Source organism: Pteropus alecto, unplaced genomic scaffold (genome assembly GCF_000325575.1).
Source record: "Pteropus alecto unplaced genomic scaffold, ASM32557v1 scaffold76, whole genome shotgun sequence".
NCBI lineage: Eukaryota > Metazoa > Chordata > Mammalia > Chiroptera > Pteropodidae > Pteropus > Pteropus alecto.
Window position 1 is genome coordinate 28048097 of NW_006443138.1, and position 19154 is coordinate 28067250.

General features: G+C 45.1%; 1 protein-coding gene across 5 annotated transcripts in view; it reads right to left on the reverse strand.

The window, feature by feature from the left end:
• TEAD4 (TEA domain transcription factor 4) overlaps nucleotides 1–19154 on the reverse strand; it is a 66576-nt gene that overhangs the window by 36571 nt on the left and 10851 nt on the right. For 2 of the 5 annotated variants that reach the window (XM_015598492.2, XM_006923855.3), the window contains exon 3: nucleotides 2997–3251. The exons of 2 other annotated variants lie outside the window; for them this stretch is intronic. In XM_015598492.2, the coding sequence (XP_015453978.1) occupies nucleotides 2997–3003 (7 nt within the window). In that variant the 5' untranslated portion in view covers nucleotides 3004–3251. Of the gene's footprint in view, nucleotides 1–2996; nucleotides 3252–19154 lie in introns of those variants that run through there. One more of the 5 variants, XM_025040945.1, reaches the window with a different exon arrangement.

Genomic DNA, 19154 nt, shown 5'->3' on the forward strand with positions numbered 1-19154 from the left:
AACGAATGTCAGAGGCCACTCCTGCTTACTCAGCATAACTAAGAGGCTCCTGGCCTCAGCCTCTCTCCCTTCCCCTCCCCAGTCCTCCTCTGTGTCATGCCCACACCCTGCACCCCTCCCTGTCTTTCTGCACAGGGGACACCAATATGGCCAGGACAGTTTGCCAAACATCATTTTCATCCTGCTGTCCCCCCACCCCACCCCAGCCCACTCAACAGCACCCCTTCTGCTAAGAAGAATTCCAGCACAAGGCCTGCTGGAAGCTTGTAGCCTTAGATTTTCCAAACCCTGATTCAGTCACAAGTATCTGGTGACTGAAGATAAAGAAAGTCTCTTAACCCAATTCCAGTGAGGACAGAAATATCCACCCATAACAACTAAATAAAACTAAGATTCACCCAAATGTCCATCAATGGATGAATGGATAAACAAAATGTGGTCTACCCATATTCATTTTTTAAAAGGAGGGAAATTCTGACACATGTGACATTATGCTAAGTGAAATTAGCCAGTCACAAAAAGATGATTCCTCACCTATACGAGGTGCCTAGAGCAGTCATATCCATAAAGACAAAGTAGAGTGGTGCCTGTCCGAGGCCAGGGGTTAGGGCATGAGGAGTTTGTATTTAATGGGTATAGAGTTTCAGTCTGTGATGATGAAAAAGTTCTGGAGATGGATGGTGTGATGGTTGCACAATAATGTGAATGTACTTCGTGCCACTGAACTGTATAGTAATGGTTAAAAGGGTAAATGCTATGTACATTTTGCCACACACACAAAAAGAAACAGCTCAGCACCCAGAGTCTAGGGTACAATGACATTCAAATAAACGTCTGCTGATTCTGCCACATTCTGCCATCTCCAAGGGCCTTCCCAGACACCTGCAGCAACCTCAGCTCTCCCTCTGCTGAATGCCTCTTGCATACTTATTTGCCAATTTCCCCTTAAAGCACAAAGACATCCTGCAATCCCCATACACCAGGGACCCTGACGGCTCTGTAGCTGAACTACTTGCTCTGCCCTGCACACCCCTTGCCCCTTCTCATATTCTCACTTCAGCTTATGATCAATACCCATCCCACTCTCCATCAAAGTGGCAAAAAGAGCCTAGGGTCCCGGAGCCTCCATTCCACACCAGCTCCATGGGGATAACCTATGTAAAGCACCCAGTCTCATACGTGGCACCCAGCAGGTGCTCCATACACTGAGCTATCTCCTTCATAAAGCTTCCACAGGGGCCAAAAGTATGAAGCAACCATCAGAACACGAAGCAGTTAGAGACAGGGAAACACAGAAGGCCAATCCAGGGCATGAATGCCCACAGACATAAGAGAGACTCTGTGGGAACGGAGCAAAGCCACAGTGGTGGGCTGGTGAGGAGAAATGCGAAGTTTTACTGGTGACTGAGGAGCAGACCCAGGTTCTGGCACAAAAGCAGCTTGCTTCCCCAACGAGCAAAAGAGAAGGCCTCATTCTGGCTTTGTAGGGAAGGCAGTAGGTAAAGGATGAAGTAGAAGGGGCTGTGAGAGCTCCATGACTCCCTATGCCAGTAACAAACCGGATTTAAGTTTAGTCAGTTGAATTAAGTTGAATAGTGTCCCCCTCAAAATTCCTGTCCACCTAGAACCTCAGAATGTAATCTTATTTGGAGATAGGGTCTTTACAGATAGATGTAATTAGTTAAAATGAAGTCATACTGGATTGGAGTGGACCCCTAATCCAATGGCTGGTGTCCTTATAAGAAGAGAAGACACGTAGAGACGTACAATGAGGGAACACAGCCACGTGACAACAGGCAGAGACTGGAGTGGTGCAGCCATAAGCCAAGGAACACCAAGGTTTGCCCCTTGTGGAGCACCCACTATAAGCTAGGAGGAAGGCATGAACAGACCTCTCTCAGAACCCTGAAAGGAACCAGCCCAAGAACATCTCGATTTCAGACTTTTGGCCTCTGAACCATGAAAAAATAAATTTCTGTTGTTTCAAACCACCCTGTTTGTGGTAATTTCTTACAGCAGCCTTAGGAGATGAATATAGTTGGTCCCCACAAGACCCTCACACAGTGTTCTTTAAACAGCTGACAAAGCATCTGTGTTTGGGGAGAGGCACCAGTGTAGGCTGCGGGGGGTGGGCATCGGGACTGGGACCATCTTGCTGGAAGCCAAGGTGGGGCCCACTCTTCTCAGGGGCTTCAGCCAGTGACCGAGACCTTCTTAGCTCCTGCCCAAAACCAGTGTTTCAGGCTGAGGGTCCTGGCAGACTTTCCCATGGGAATGAAAGTCTGACCTGTGCCTTCCAACAGCTGTTCAGTTTTCGTTTTTTTTTTACTTTCCCCAATACCCTCTCTTCCATCCAAAAGTTAACACAGCCCCAGGCAGACTCCTTGGTCCTTCCTGCATGGCTACTGGACATAAGGTGCCTATATGTGTGTGTTCTGCATCCTCAGCCACTCAGGAAGATCTAGCCTTTCCAGATCACTTTTGGCTGAAGGGGATCTTTCCTGAGTGAGGTCTACAGAACTCTGCTTGAATCTTTCCTGGGACACTCCAGTCTGCCTTGCAGCCAGTTATATGTGTGCTCACCCCTCACCCACCATACTGTAAGCCCACCAATACCTGGAACACAGTAGGCTCAGGAAGGAGGAAATGAGTCCAATGGTCACCTTCCTGACCACTCCTCACAGCCACGGTAGAAAGCTGGGAGTTGAGGCACTGGCCTGGGGAACAGCTTGTGAGATTTCCCAGCATTCCACCTCTGTCCCATCTCCTACTGTCCCAGGCCCTCATCCACTCAAAGGCAACCCCCAGATGCCTTTGCATCCCTTGGGAACCCGGTGCGGAAGCAATGTCCCTCTGACATAAGCCCCAAGAGATCACTCCCCTCCATCACTTGGTGGAAACCCCAAGGTTACTTTGTCTCACCTCTTTCCTATGTTCTATTCCGAGCTGGACCATGAGGTCAGGTGTCTACTGCCCCACCCCAATAGGTTCCTTACCGTACATCTTGCCCTCATCTGACAGAATGATCTTGCGCCGGCCACAGGGCGGGTAGATGGCCAGGGCCTCCTGGAAGCTCTGCTCAATGTCTGGGCTCCACACGCCCTCCGCATCATTGTCGATGGGCTTGTCCAATGCCTGACTGCCCCCAGAGACGTTGCTCCCCTCAGGGGAGTTGGGAGAGCTCCACTCGTTGGAGGTAATGGTGCCGGCCTTGCCCTCCAAGGCTCCGCTTGGAGGAGCGCCCGTTGGACCTGTTTGGGCAGAAACCATGGCATTGGTGGAAGAACTATGTGAACCATGGGATGAGAGCACCGAGGGAGGGGAGTGCCAAGGCCTAAACTAGTTGCTCTTCCTTGCCTGGCTACTTGGAGCACATGAGCTCGGAGGAAAAAGGCCAGGGATTCAGGCGACAAAGTAAAATGTCCAGGAGGATCAAGAGGCCCAGGATCCATGGCAGGTCATCGCCCCTCTGTAGACCTCAGCTTCCCATCTGTCAAATGAGCACAATGACCTGGGCGCTCTCCAATTGCAGCTCTTAGAACCCAGACAGGCCAAGGAAGTAGAAGACAAGGACTAAGTGCCCGTGGACAGTCTGCCATTAATTCAACAATGGGCAAAAAGGATGCAAAATGTTGTATGCTGTTGGCGAGAAGACGTAATAGTACAGACAGTATGGAAAACAGAATGGAGTTTCCTCAAAAAATTAAAAATTGAACAACCCGTGATCCAGCAATCCCATGTCTAGGTATATATCCGAAAGAATTGAAAGCAAGAAACTGAGGAGATATTTGTACACCTATGTTCATAGCAGTATTATACACAAGAGCCAAGAACAACACAAGTGTCCACAGATGGATGAATGAATAAACAAAATGTGGTATGTGCATACAAAGGAATATCATTCATCCTTAAAAAGGAAGAAAATTCTGTCACATGCTACGACATGAAAAAACCTTGAGGACATTATGCTCAGTGAAATAAGCCAGGCACAAAAAGACAAATACTGTATGATTCCACTTACATGAGGTACGTACAATAGTCAAAGAGACAGAAGGTAGAATGGTCACTGTCAGTGGTTGGCGAGAGGAGGAAATGGGAGTTGGTGTTTAATGGGTACAGAGTTTCAGTTTTGCAAAGTGAAAAAGTTCTGAAGATCTGTTGCACAACGATACGAATATACATTTAACACTACAGAGCTGTACACTTAAAAATGGTTAAGATGATAAATTTTATGTTTTTGATCACAATTAAGTACTTAAATTTTAAAACAAGGATGCAAAGTAAAATGAAGTTCATCATTCTCTATTACATTTCCAGCTTGGGCTCTTTTTAAAAGAAGGTTTCAGCCATGGCAGATTCTCACATGTGGGGCTATGGCAAGGTTGCTTTGCTGGTGCCCACAGAAGCTGACAACACAATCCTGCCCTTGCCTCTAGCGTAAAACAAATCCAGTGACCTGCTGGCTCTGACTATCCAAGCTGTAAATTTCTGGACACAGTTCTCAGGGGGTTGGGAAGGAGTAGGACACACCAGTAATCTTAAAGCAGTTTCTGGATTATGAATACCAAGCGGGTACCATTTACCTCCCAAGGCCCTCCTTGAGACTCCAGCTACTGAGCACATCTGCAAAGGAGGACCTCTCCTCATCACACATACCTCACATATCGCCCAATTCCTTCTTCCCCAGTAGCCATGAGGAACAGTGTAGCCCAACAGCCTAAACCCAGGGATAGAAGTTTAAACGCCGGAGTTCCAACCCACTTCCATCCAGGACCCTCTGAGATAAGACTTTCCCCAGAGCATTCCTGGCTTTCTCTCCCTTTCCCATGCCTGAAGCCTCTCACTACCACCCACTCCCGCAGGCCTGTTAGAGGAACACAGTTCTTCACAGAGGGGTAGGTATGCGGGTCAGTGTGGTTAACATCCAGGGAAGGGACTGGAAAAGCTGAGTAGGGAAACAGCACGTCCTGGGAGGGAGTGGAGGTTCCAAGGAGCTTGGCCAGACTGCTGGTACAGGTGAACAGTCAAACAGTCCAACAGAAAGAGGTTAAACCACTGAAATTTAAAGCAGGAACCCTAATGGAAACCTAACTCAACCCCCTCCGCTTGCAGATGAGGACCCTGAGGCTCAGAAAGGCCTAAGGACTTGCCCAAGGTCATACAGCCAGTCAACAGAGCATCTGGGTCTTGATCTCTGCCCTCCAGTGTCCCAGGCCTTCCAGTACAACAAATATTGGCTCCCTCTGGGTGGCTGTTAAAATAAGTTTTCCTCGAAATGTGTCTTAGGAGGTCACTTGATCTGAAAAAAATTAGATTATTTTCCATCAGAATTTCTGGTCTTGAATCTACCATGAATGTTGAAGCATTTTTCTGTACCTTCCCCAAAACAAACTTCTTAAAAGAGCTGTTAACTTTAATTTCTGGCAATACAATAAAGATGATTTTACTGTATTCTATAAAAGGAATTTAGATACAATAAATAAAATATAACGAATATGCTTTAAAATGCACAGCTGACCTCAGAAGAAAGTAAACCCATAGAGGCTCAAAATGAGAGAACTCTAAGCTACAGAAATAAGCAAATGGGCTGTCACTACACTAGCTCTGGGAGGCAGGGAGCGAAGCTATTCTCAGTAATAAAGCCACAGGGTTTTAATGGCCTCGGAGATGAAACCTTAGACCCGAGATATCCTGGCAGGTGGAAAAGAAAACTATGCCTCAATCCTCAGACAAAAGGTAGAATCCAAACGAAATAAACAAGGAAGATTGTCTGTCTTAGCCTAATACCTAGGTATAAAAAAGAATCGTCTTTCCTAAAAATTTGTGAGATTTGAATTTTACATGACTCAGAAAACTCCAGCCAATTCATAAAAATAAACAGTGGTCCCAGACTGAAAATCTCTGAAAAGACAATCTTAACCGAGACTGCAGAGAACTCTCAAAGATAATGCCTTACTAAAGAGGATCTCAAAATCCCAAATTACTACTATATATGTATATATATGTGTATATCTATATATATATGTGTATATATATATATACACATATATATTGTGGATTTTTAGGAAAAAAGGCTGTGTTGCCCTCAGGTCTTTAGGGAAGGCAGGCCTTTGCAAGCACAGATTAGATCTCCAAGAACTACAAATAATTGAAATATCAGATAAAAACTATTATATAATTGTATTTAAAATAATTAGCAACTTAAACAAGAAATTAGAAACATGAGAAAGAATTAGACAATATCAAAAAAATACAAAGCAGACTGGAAACAACAAAATAAAACATTTAAAAATAAAAATTTTAGTCACTCGATGCTTAAGATTAACAGTAAATTAGAGACAGCTAGAGAAAAAAATTAACAACCTGGAAGACCGATCTGAGGACATTACTCAGAGATGTATTTTTTTAATGATAATAAAGAGCAAAGAGAACAGAATAAGGCAGTTCAACATACTTCCAATTAGCATTGCAAAAAGAGAGAATATGAAAAATTAAGTAGAACAACATTTGAAGACTGCTATATTGATTGTGTATATTGATAAGACTTCTCAACAGTAACACTAGGAGACTCAATATAACACCTACAAATTATTGAGAGAAAAATAACTGTCAACCCAGAATTTAAAACCCAACCAAAATATCATTCCAGAGTGAACATTAAATAAAAGTATTTTCAGACAAAGGTGGAGAGAATTGTGTACTAACAGACCCTCACTGCAAAAAAGTAAAATAATAACAGTAAAGGAAGCATTTTTAAAAAACAAAAAGAAACTCATATGAAAAGAAAGCATTACACACATGAAAGAGTGGTGAGCAAGTAACTGGTAAAAATAAGAGTAGATCTAAACGATATTAACTATATAAAAACAAGAACTACAATGACAACTATTTGACCATGTAATACACACATGTGCCTGCACACATACATGCACACAGAAAAATCATGTTTTGAACCATAAGTTCAAAAGATGCATTTGATAAAATTCAAGATCCATTCACAATAAAAACTCTTAGCAACTACTAGAAACAAAAGGAACTTCTTTAACCTGACAAAAGTTATCTTCCAAAAACCTACTTCGATATTGTGATTTAAAATGCGTATTTGGTCTTCGGTCCAGGTTTCTGGCACAGAGCTCCTGGAACCCTTGGAATTTCCTAAGTGACGAGAGAGAAAGAAGTGTCTTGTTATGTGAATGAGGTGACTTTGGGAAAGCACCTAAGGAAGGGGCTGGTGGTCAAGAGAACCAACCGTATAATTAGAGGGTTGGAACTTTCAGTACCCTCTCTCCAGCCACCTCTGGGGAGGAGAAAGAAGCTGAAGCTTGAATAAGATGCCTATAGACAGTGATTTAATCAATCATACCTATGTACTGAAGCCTCTATAAAAACCCAAAAGGAGAGCCCGGTGGGAGGGCACAGGCATCAAGTGAGATGCAGCACCAAGGCTTACTCTTCCTGGCCCTCCTCACCCTGCTGTCGTTCATCTCTGTGGTGGCCGAAAAGAAAGACAAAGAAGGGTGCCCAGCGAGCGAAGGTGGGGAGTGGATCCGAGAGCCCTGCACCCCTGGCAGAAAGTCCTGAGTGTAGGTTTCCGCGGGGGTGCCTGCAGGGCCCAGACTCAGCACATCCAGCACAGGGTGCCATGCAACTGGAAAGAAGAGTTTGGAGCCTTTGCAAGCAGAAGTTTGAGAGCTGGGAAGGTGTATAATGGGAACATGGCCACCAAACCCCACCGAAGCTCCCTGAAGAAGGCGTAATCCAATGCTCCATGCCAGGAGACCATGTGAGTGGCCAAGCCTACATCACCAAGACCAAAGCCAAGGCCAAAGCCAAGAAAGGGAAGGGAAAAAACTCACAGCCAAACCTGGATGCCGAGGAGCTCCTGACCCACACCCACCTCCCATGGGCCCAAGATATAACCCACCACGCCGTTGTCTGCTCTGTCAGCTTTATCAACCATGCCCTACTTCTTCCCTTTCACTTCCCCCAGCTAGTGCCCAAAGTGGAGAAGGACGAGGAATTCTGGGCAGCTTGAGCCTCTCCTTGAAGGGATTTGATTCTCCATACCCACTTTGTTCTTCCCTACAATGATGCCATTACTAAGAAACAAATAAAACCAATCCTCGTTTTTTCCCCAATAAAAGCTCTTTTAATTAAAAACAAGAAGAAGGAGAAGAGGGTTCGAAGAGCTTCTGAACTGGTGAACACATGGAGATTTGGAGAGAGTGGTGCACACCTGGAGGGAGCGTGGCAGCTCCGTGTCCTTTCCCCAGTCTATCTGGCTGTTCCTAGTATATTCTTTTCTAATAAACCAGTAATCTACTAAATAAAATGTTTCTCCGAGTTCTGTGAGCCACTCTAGCAAATCAACTGAACCCAAGGAGAGGGTTGTTGGAACCTCTAATGTATAGCTTGTGATAACCTGGGTTTGTGACTGGCATCTGAAGTGGGGAGCAGTCTTGTGGGGCGGAGCCCCTAACCTGCGAGATCTGACGCTATCTCTGGGTAGCTAGTGTCAGAATTTAGTTGAACTGTAGAACACTAGCTGGTGCTGGAGACTCTCTACTTGCAGTGGAAAAACTCCCTCCCCCCCACACACATTGGAATTGGTGACCAAAACTTTTACTTATGCAACAGTTAATAATTAAACACCAGAAGTATTACCTTTATTGTCAGGAATAAGATAAAGAATCCTCATTTTCAACATTTATATTCATAGAAATCCTAGCTAACACAGAAGGACAAGAAAAAGAGATCTAAAGATTGGAAAGGAAGTAAAACTGTCATTATTCAAAGGAATGATAGAAGACTGAAGATTCTACAATCAAATTACAAAAACTTCCATGAGAATATATCAAGATCAATATCAAAATTACATTCTTTTATACCAGAAGTAAGGTATTAGACAATGTAATTTTTTTAAAGTATTCCATTTAGAAACCAAAACCATAATTTATCTAGTGATAAACCTAACAACAGATAAGATCTTTACAGAGAAAACTGTAACTGTTTTTGAAAGTCATAAAATATCTAAATAAATGAACAGGATATTGCATGTTCATGATTGGGAAAATATCATAAAGGTATTGAATTTCTACAATAAATCATAATTTCAATGAAGTTTTGATTAAAAATCCCACAAGATTTTCACAAAACTTAATAAGCTGGTCCTCAAAATATACAGAAGACCGAAGACAATTCTTAAGTTGTTTAAATCATTGTCTTCACTCTGCCTTTCTTCTCCTTGGCTTCATATTTTGCCAGACCCATTCCATATATGTTTTCATCAGAGTTCTGACCTGACCTCTTTTTTTTTTTTTTTTAATCCTAAACATATCGCACGGCGGGGCTCCCACCCATGGCTTACACTTCCACTATATGTTTTTGGTTTCCAAATCTGTAGGTCTTTCCTGAGTTTACGCCTATCAACCAGGCAGTTCTAATCAGTCATTTCCAAAGTTCCTCAAATTCGACATGTTCAAAATCAAATCTGCAGCCTGCCCCTGAGTCCTGCTTCTCCTCTTCTGTCACTCTCAGGAAAGGACACCACCATCCATCTAGAGGCCAGACACCGAAGAGTATATATTGACTTTTCCCTCTTATATGCCATAAACAATGGCCATAACCTGTCTTTCTATCTCCTAAATGTCTTCTTGAACACACTTCTCTTTTTCTATCAGAGCACTAATCCAAACCTTCCACCAGGGCTCATCTGGATGACTGCACCAACCCCATCCAGACTCCATAATCTTTACACGGCATCCAGAGTGATTTTTCTACAATACAAATCTGATTCCGTGATTCCTCTATTACTTAAGATCTTTCAATGGCTTTCCCATGACTAGATAAAATTACATGCTCTGTAATGAAATTTTATAAAGCCCGTCAGCAGCTGATTCCTGCTCTCCTGCTATACCTTCCATACGTCTGCACCATTCTCTATACACCCTTCTTTGTGCCCACTTCCAACCCCCAAACTCAATTATCCAAATGACACTCACAACATACTAAGCTCCTTCTCTATGCCTGGAAGTGTTGCTTATAACTAACTTTCCTCCCTGTTCCTATTTCATCTGATTAAGGCCTAGCCAAAATGTCACTTCCTCTGGGAGGATGACCCTGACCTCAAGTCTGGATTAGGCACCCTCTTACGCGCTCCAAAAGATTCCCACACTTTGCATATCCCAGCCGCCCTCTCCCATAAAGACTGGCCTCCTTCGTCACACTTTAGACACCACGGAGGGCAGGGATAGTTGTCTTTTTCTAGTGAGTCCTCAGCACACTGAACAATGCTGGAGAACAAATGAATGAACAAATGAATGGATATCTTGTAAGTGTTCTTTGCGATAATGATTTCTCTGTGGGGAGGATAAACTGTTCTGTGTTTAGTGTCAGGAAATACCAGAAAATCTCAGCAACTATCTGGACTTTGGTACACCAGAGGGAGAATTGGAATTGCTGTAAATCCCTGTGAGATTTACTTTGGAAGTGTCACGTCTGGGAATCAAGAGACTGGTTTCGGTTCCAGTTCTACGAGCAACTTTGTGACCATGGTCAACCTCTCCATTTCTCTGGCCCTGCTTGCTCATCCATAAAAAACCAAGACAATGGTTTGCTCCCACTGGGATCAAAGATCTCTTCTGTCCTAGCAGTGTCTGTGGCTTACACTCCTTGCACAGGCCCTCCACATCCTCAGGGAGCTCATCTAACAGCTTCTAGACATACCTTGCAGACTTTCACCTGGGCTTTGCTCAGAAAAGGCTAAGGAACTGACCTTCCATGGAGAGATGTCCCATATATGATCAGTAAGATGAGATGTATGGGGCCCGACACAGTCAATGCTCAATTAAAGCTATTTATTGGCACCATCGCTACCCTCACGAAGCTATAAATAATGCTTCAAGTGAAAGGTCTAAAGTCCTAAATGGACCTGATGGGCACATATATACCTTAAGCCCTAATATCTAATGTTAATTAGCATTAATTAGTAATATTAATATCTAAGGCCTCATACATCCTGGTTTTAGCCTAGATTGTCTTCCGGAACCTGACACTAAACATGGCTGGATAGTCTGGGCCAGGCAGAGGGTGCTGTGGAGTCCAGAAAGTTAGGAGAGAAGGAAAAAGAGGAGGCCTAACCTCCCTAATCCTGCAGGACCCCTCCTGAGAGCCAGAGGTTGTGGTCTCTGGGCCTGCCCTCACTAAAGCTAAGCAGGTGAAATGAGCATTCTGGGTCCCTGCAGAAGTTGGGCCCAGGGCAGCCCAGCAGAACACCAGACCTGAGGAGAGCCAGGCTTGTGCCAGACACTGTCCCACAAGGAAGGTTTTCTGAGGACCTGCACTCTGTGTCCCCAAGATTGGGTCTGTCCCAGAGAAAGCAGGGCAGCGGGTCATCCAAGGCCCTGGGCCACGGGATTTGTTACCAAAATGGAGTTGCTCCCAGCCCTGTGTGGCCTGCTGCTCCTGTCTCTCGATCTAGCCTCTCCCACCCTCAACACCCACAGCCTCAGGCCTGGCAGCTGCTTCCCTCGCTAGGCAAACCTCTCACATGGCTCCTGCCCCACAGCTAGGAGAACGGGGTAAGCCAACACCATCCCAGAAAAGGATCCCCGCTCCTCCTCCTCCTTCCCTCCCAAGTGCTCCACAGTGACCCTTGGGCCCTGCCAGGATGAGAGCTGGGGGGTGGTGGTGGGGGGGTGACAGATGGCATCGTTAACCCCGGGCCATGTGCCATGAGCAGAGGAATAAAAATAATCCCTGACTTGGCTCTAAGGCCTGGCCTGGAGGCCTCCTGCTCTGCCCCCTACCCCACCCAAAAGCTCACCAGATGGTCTATCCAGTGCAAGCACCAGGCCCAAGTAACACTCAGCTCCACCCTAGAGGCCACAGATGCTGGTTACTCAGGAAATTTCAGAAGATTCATGAACTTAGGGACTTTTGTTAGGATCTTTCTAATGAGAACAATAAGCTCCTCAAAACCTCTTTCAGGACAGGAAGGGAATTATGGTCCCCAGGTTATAAGTGGAGAAACTGAGGCTCAAAGGAGGCCAATAACCTGCCCTGAGAAACTAGCAAAACCAGACCTCAGGTCCTGAAGTCCTGTCCCCTGCCTGGTCCACGACTGTGTCCTTAAGACACACACCTCCAGCTCTCAAAACCTACCCGCTTCAGGAGTCTTTCATGGCCATCGGTGATTTCTAAGCCCCACCTAACTCTCCCTAGCCTCTATAGCCCCCAATATGCAACTCAACACATGACATCTGGGCCTGTAAAAGTGATCACACTTTGCTCATCTACTTCCCTGTCTGGACTGTAAGCTACTTGAGAACATGATATTTCTCATATATTAGCATCACCCACTACTCCTGCCCCATTGTTGGGAATTTAGGTAATAAATATCATCCTTAAGGAATTGATTCTCCCCATGATCCCCTTTCCTCGGTCAGGGACAAATCTACTACTCACTTCCTTAACTTGTTGGGGGTCAACACATGTTATAACCTCCTCCCTATGCTCCTTGACCCCAAACTGGAAGTGATGGAGACTGAAACTCAGAAAGTTTATAACACTTGCCTGGTGTCATCTAGAAAGTTAGGGAGAGACAATTAGGAGAGGACCTGAATCTCTCTTCCAATTACAAAAATAAAAATGGTTCTCTCCACTCCTCTTCTCCCTGCTCTGAATCCAAGAGCTCTGGAATCTAGGCTAAAGATTCCAGCCACATCAGGATTCTCATGATCTGTGGGCTCTGACCTCCTGCCCACTGATACCTCCGCTGCTTCCTTCATGCCAATGACTCCTATAACTGAGAAACTGGGAGGAAAAGAAAATTTGGAGTTTCCTTCCAGGAGATCCATCCTAATTTTCAAGATACATTTCTCCCAGAGTTATAATAATGTAGAAGTTAGAGGGAGTGGCTCAAGTAATTCCGGGTGGGAGCAAGTCCCTTCTGTCTCAATCCCAGACCAGGAATCCTTCTTCAGGTTGGTGGAATTATCTACGAAGCTTGATTATCAAGGCCAGGAGTCATGCGTCTGAAGCCCAGGTGCTTTGTCCGATCTAATACAGTTGTGGCTACGGAACATCTACACTGAACGGAATGTGTACCTTATCTATCCAATTCATTTCAGAGAAGAAAATGGCTCCTCCCATCGTTATCCTAGCTATTCCCACCAGACTAGACTCTGGAGACAGGGCCACAAGTTGCATTAAAGCAGAAGAGCAAACACCCTGATTTGGGGGGAATTTCTGAGCCTTCACTGCCCTGACCTCATTTCTTAAATAAGAACAAGAGAGGACAGCAGGAACAGGTGACCCTAGCCTTCTTCCAGACTCATTCCCAGTCTTCCCTCCAGCCCCCTTGGTCTCTCACCACCTCCTAAACCTCGAGTTTACTCATATTGTTTTCCTGCTTAGGGTGGGCCTTTGTACTTATTCAATTCTTATAAACAGTCTATCGACAAACACCTACTGAGGGTAGGGGAACAAGGAGATGCTAAAGCGGTACACACTTTCAGCTATAAGTAGGGGAACAAGGAGATGCTAAAGGGGTACACACTTTCAGCTATAAGGTGAATAAGTTCTGAGGAACCAATGTAAAACATAGTATTATAGTTGATAACACTGTATAGTATACTTAAAATTTGCAAAGAGAGTAGAACGCAAATGAAGAACTCAAACTTCTAAAAAAGATAAATACGTCAGGTGACAGATGTGTTAATTAACTAGATAGGTGGGGGGAACTCTTTCATAATGTACACAAATATCAAATCACCAGACATATACATTGAACATATCATAATTTTATGTCAATTATATTTCGGTAAGCGTAAATTTAAATAATTTTTTTTAAACCATCTATTGAGTACCTATTCCTGGAGAAAGGGGTTTAGGCCCTCAGGGGCTTAGACTTTAGATGGACTTTAATTTTTTTTAAACCATCTATTGAGTACCTATTCCTGGAGAAAGGGGTTTAGGCCCTCAGGGGCTTAGACTTTAGACTTAGACTGGTACACATACAATGCAGGACAACGTGAATCCCTCTGAGTGGGGACTCAAGTCCTGACCCAGGAGAGAGGGTCCTTGACTGCAAGCCGGAAAGAATTCAAGGGCATGTCAGAGTTAGAGACAAAAGGGAAGTTTATTAGAGAAAGAATAATGCTCCACCGCCGGTGTGGTCTCCTCTCAAAGACAGAGAATGAGAGAAACCTGGAGTGTTCGAGGAATTCAGTTTACTTTCCATCTTAGTTTCTACAAATTAGTTTAAAGACTTTGTTTCCTATTTTCCTTTGGTGGTATGGGTATGCAGCGTGAAAGGTATGCATATGCAGCATTAAATGCATGTTAGTAATCTCTGCCTTTGTTCCGTGGGTTCCCCATGGTCTGGCCACAGTGAATGAATGGTTGGGTTTGTTTTGTGTAGAGTATGACTTAAAGACTTTGTTTTCCTGTTTTCCTTTCATGGTGTAGGTAAATAGATTGTTAGTTACCCCAGCATGAATCTTCCTTTGTTCTGTAGGTTTCCTGTGGTCTGGCAGCACATTGCAGGCTCTGAATACAACAGGTCAGTTTGTGTAGCTTTCATGCCTCTTCCCTACATCACACGCACTTAAATATGTAAGTACTAGGAAGTGTGAGAGGCTTCAGTGAAAGCAGGTACAAGGCACACAGCTCTGCCATGGCTTGCCTCTGCCCTGAAGGGTTCCCTGGCCCCAGCCCACAAAGGCCTCAGGCCTGTAATACTTGTTGCCTCAACTACTCGTTCAGCCTCCTCAGTCGTCTACTGTCTTTCATTCTAAGCCACTGTCCTTCTTACTAACTATAGCCAGAGATGTCTGAGGACCAGGGAAAATTTATATGCCCCAAGGTGCCTAGGAGATTGGCTGCTTAATTACAATTCAGGAGGCTGGAGAGGGAAGAAGACAGGGGCCTGGGGCAAGAAGGGAGAACCCATCTCCAGGCAGAGCAAGGTCAGAGCAGGGAGCCCATCTCCCCAGCATGGTGCTGCCTCCCCACCTTATGCACGGCCCCCGTGCACTAGGCAGGGCATATGTGAGCAGCCGAAAAATCATGGGAGGGAGGCCTAGCTGTTGAGGAGGTACCCAGGATACCGAGAGACACAGACATTATGCTTACCAGAGAGAGAATAATTTTAATATTAAGGCTAGCAGGTACCATTGTTTAATGCCTACTCCTGCCTGGCACCGGGCTGACATCTCCTCTAATACCCCCGACATTCCCCTGAGGTAGGCTGTAGCACCCTATTTCAGATGATGAGGCTGGGGCTCCTCGGGTGAAGTGCTGAGCCCAAGCCCCAAAGGTCTAAGTGAAGAAGCTCAGTTCCTCTCACAGCAAATTGCCTCTCTCCTACCACAAGGCCACGCTGACCTCTTTGCCAGTGGTTCTGTGGACAACAGGAGGGGAGCGGTGTGAGTCTACAATGTGAGGGATTTAAGTTAGAAGCAAAGAGTATCAGGGACGGGTACCAGACCCTGACTGACCAGCTAAGAGGCTTTTCTGTGGATGCGAAAGTCTTCCCGGTCCCTTTCTCAGCATAGACTCCACTGCCCCCACAGCCTCTGGTGAAGATCCCAGCTGAGAGGTGCGGGTTTCCCAAGGTTGGTGTGAGTGAGGAAAAATCCAGAGAAGAAAGTTGCCTCCAACTTACAGGTGAAGTACCCTGCCAAAAGTACGCACAGCTAGTTGAAACAGGGGCTGGAACTAAACCTTAACCCTGCAATTTGATGCTACACAATTACAACTACCATGACCGGCATCTGGAGGATGAGAGAGGAGAGAGCTGGTCCCTAGGAAGGAGAGGAGCAGGTGACCCACATACATGGTTAAGCAGGTTCCCCAGCCAAAAAAATCCCTCCCTGTTTATTGTCATGCCTAACACCTTACCATTAGTGCATCAGCCCTTTGCATCTTTCATTCATTCACTCAAAGTTGTACATTGAGCACCTGCTATATGCCAGGCTGTGAATACCATGCCAATGTCCTTCAATCTGAGGGGTGGGGTGGGGCAGGGGTCCAGGGTTCCCTGTGAAGATGTAAATACAGTCAATCCTTATTATATACAGAATATTCACAGAGTCCATATCTGCAAATTCACCTATTCACTAAAATTTGTAAATCTCCCAACCCTACAAAAGATTTGAGATTTTGTTTTCCAGCAATTGTTATCAGTTTGACTCAAATAAACTCTTATAAAAACTTTTAAAAACGTGTAACCCCCAAATCAATGCTTGTGGTGCTTTCAGTCATTTGCAGACATGAGCAAGTGCTGAACAGCCAAAAATGTGAGTCACTCACGTTCTCAGCTGAGGTTGAACAGGGCTGAGCTCTGCCTTCTGGTCTCAGCTCTTACACTGTAAACAAGTGTCCTTTTCATGGTCTATTTAGTACCATGTTCTCCCCATTTTTGTACTTTTTGTTATTGGTTTCGCTGTTTAAAATGGTCCCCAAGTGTAGTGCTGAAGTGCCATCCAATGTTCTAAGAAGGCTGTGATGTATCGCATGGAGAAAATGTTAGATAAGCTTTTTCCAGGCATGAGTTAGAGTGCTGTTGGCTGAGTTCTATGGTAATGAATCAGAATATACATTAAATAAAATGTCTTTGAGCAGAAACAAACACAAAACCAAGGTTATGAATTAATCAGTTGATGAAAACATTGCACCAGAGGCTTACAGGAACCTAGCCCTAGAAACAATTGTTTAGGGTCTGCTAACTCAGGGTTCTCGGTGACTTTATAAAACATAATGACCACAAATAACGTGTTTAACGGGAACAGAATTTCTGTTCGGAACAATGAACACTTCTGAAGACAAATGGAGATAATAGCACAACACTGTCAGTGTACTTCCTGAAGCTGCTGAACTGTACACTTAAAATGGTTAAAATGGTAAAATTTATGTTATGTAGTTTTTTTAAAAAAGATAGAAGAGGAAAAGATGTGGACAGAGAAGGGGAAAAGGAAGCACTTCAGGAGACCTGGGCCTAAGATACAGGAGACAAAGGAAAATGGCCTATTCGTAGCTAGAAACAAAAAGAGACAAGACAGAAGAGTTCCTAGGCCACAGGCAGGAGACTCCCTAGGGATGAAGGAAGGAGAGGGAGTGGAAGAGAGGAAAACAGCCCAGCAGAGAAATGGGTCGGGTGGGGCTGGGCTGGGCCATGTACTCAGCTGGAAAAAACTGACCCTAGTGTGACTTTAGAAAGCTGGCCAGGGCTTGCTGGAGGCCAGAAAAGGGCCATTCTCAAAAAAATCATAAAACCACACAAAATCTAGGCGTCACAAAGCCTGAACTCCCACCACCGGAGCACCTGCCTCTTCCTGTCCCAACCGGCGTTAAGGTCTGGGGCAAGCTTGGCAAGCATCTGGTCCACTGTGAAGAAGCTTCAGGGCGGTAGGACCTGAATTAAGATGTAATTCATCTTAATTCAGCAACTTATTTAACCTCCCTAAAGCTTCCATCTCCTCATCTCTCAAAGAGGGAGAAGCTTTGCTGTGCAGAGAGATAAAGGATTAAGTGAAACAAAACACATAAAGAACCAGGAACACAGCGTCCACCACCTCCCCCCCTCGCCCCGCCCTGCCGCCACTAACTTTTTAATGTGAAAAGTTACCACATCTTGTTTCTTGACAGGATAAGAATGGGGAGAAGGTGACGGAAAAGAAGGCAAAAAGAGGACCCCCACAATCCTACCCAGTGTAAGACATGTTGAAACCACAGTCATAAAGAACCTACCTTGTCAGGCCTGGCCTGGACAGGAGAGAGGCTGAGGACAAGAGATTCAGGCCTGGGCTCTGGAGTCACTCCTGGGCTCAGATCCTGGCTGGACCTCATGCTGGTCCAGTGTCCAGTATCCCTGAGCAAGCTACTCAACTCTCTGAGCCTGTGTCCTCCCAAATATATTCCAGAGGTAATGATGTTATCTCCTCATGGTACTGTCTTAAGGATTAGGTTCGATTGTATTCATAAGATACAGGCACAGAGGGTGGCTCTTGGAAGGGCTCCTCAATCATGAGTGATTATTGGACGGATGATGGAGGGGGCAAGGACCAGCGAGAAGTGATTCCTTCTGGGAAGCCGTGGAGAGAAGCACAAGAAGAATGAAAGACAACAAGAGTAGAGACAAGTAGGTAGAGAGGGAAGCAGGCCAATGGGAGGTATCTCAACAGGGAGGGGATAGTAGGTAGCTCAGAGATGAAGAGGAGGGAGATAAGATTCCTGAGTGGATACAGGCCCTAAGCCCTTGGGGTAGTAGCAGTCTCCATCCATTCTGCAGACCCTCCACCCCCAGGGGGCGGCATCCTATCCCCTCAGCTCTCCAGGAGCTAAGACCTGGGACACTGCCCCCAGCCATCCCTTCTAAGCAGCCAGGGATGTGCGTGTCTGTGGGCCTAGCCCTAACACATTCAGGAAGTGGGTCACAGCAAGTGGGTGTCCACAGCCCTCCACTCCCCACCCCACCCTGTGGCTGCCCTGGAGCCTCTAAAGGGGCCAATGAAGCTATGATGAAAGTCTTCAGGCCTCAGTACAGTGCCTGTCACAGAAGCCCCTTCGAACAAGTTCTCAGAAGGAAGGTGAATTAGGCTCCAAGCTCAGCCTTGCTACAAATTCGTGGTGCCTCTTGAGCCAGTTAGTTGCTTCCCCTCTTTGGATCTTAGTATCTCCACTTACAAAGAGAAATGGTGGAAAAAGTAGAATATCATTTAGCAACAATAAGAAATAAGCTACCAAGCCATGAAAACACAGAGGAATATGAAAGGCATATTACTAGTGAAAACCAATCTGAAAACCAATCTAAAAAGGCTATATATTGCATGATTCCAACCATACAACATTCTGGAAAAGGCAAACTATAGAGACAGGAAAAAGACCAGTGGAGGGATGAACAGGTGGAGCAGAGAGGATTTTGAGAGCAGTGAAACTATTCTGTATGACACTGTAATGGTGGATACATGCATGTGTGCATTTGTCAAAACCCACAGAATGAACAACAGAAAGAGTGGACCCTAATGTAAACTATGAATTTTAGTGTAAGATGTTAACAGGAGAAATTGGGGGAAAAGGAGGAAACTCTACACTTTCTGCTTAATTTTTCTGTAAACCCAAAACTGCTCAAATAAATAAAAGATATTAATTAA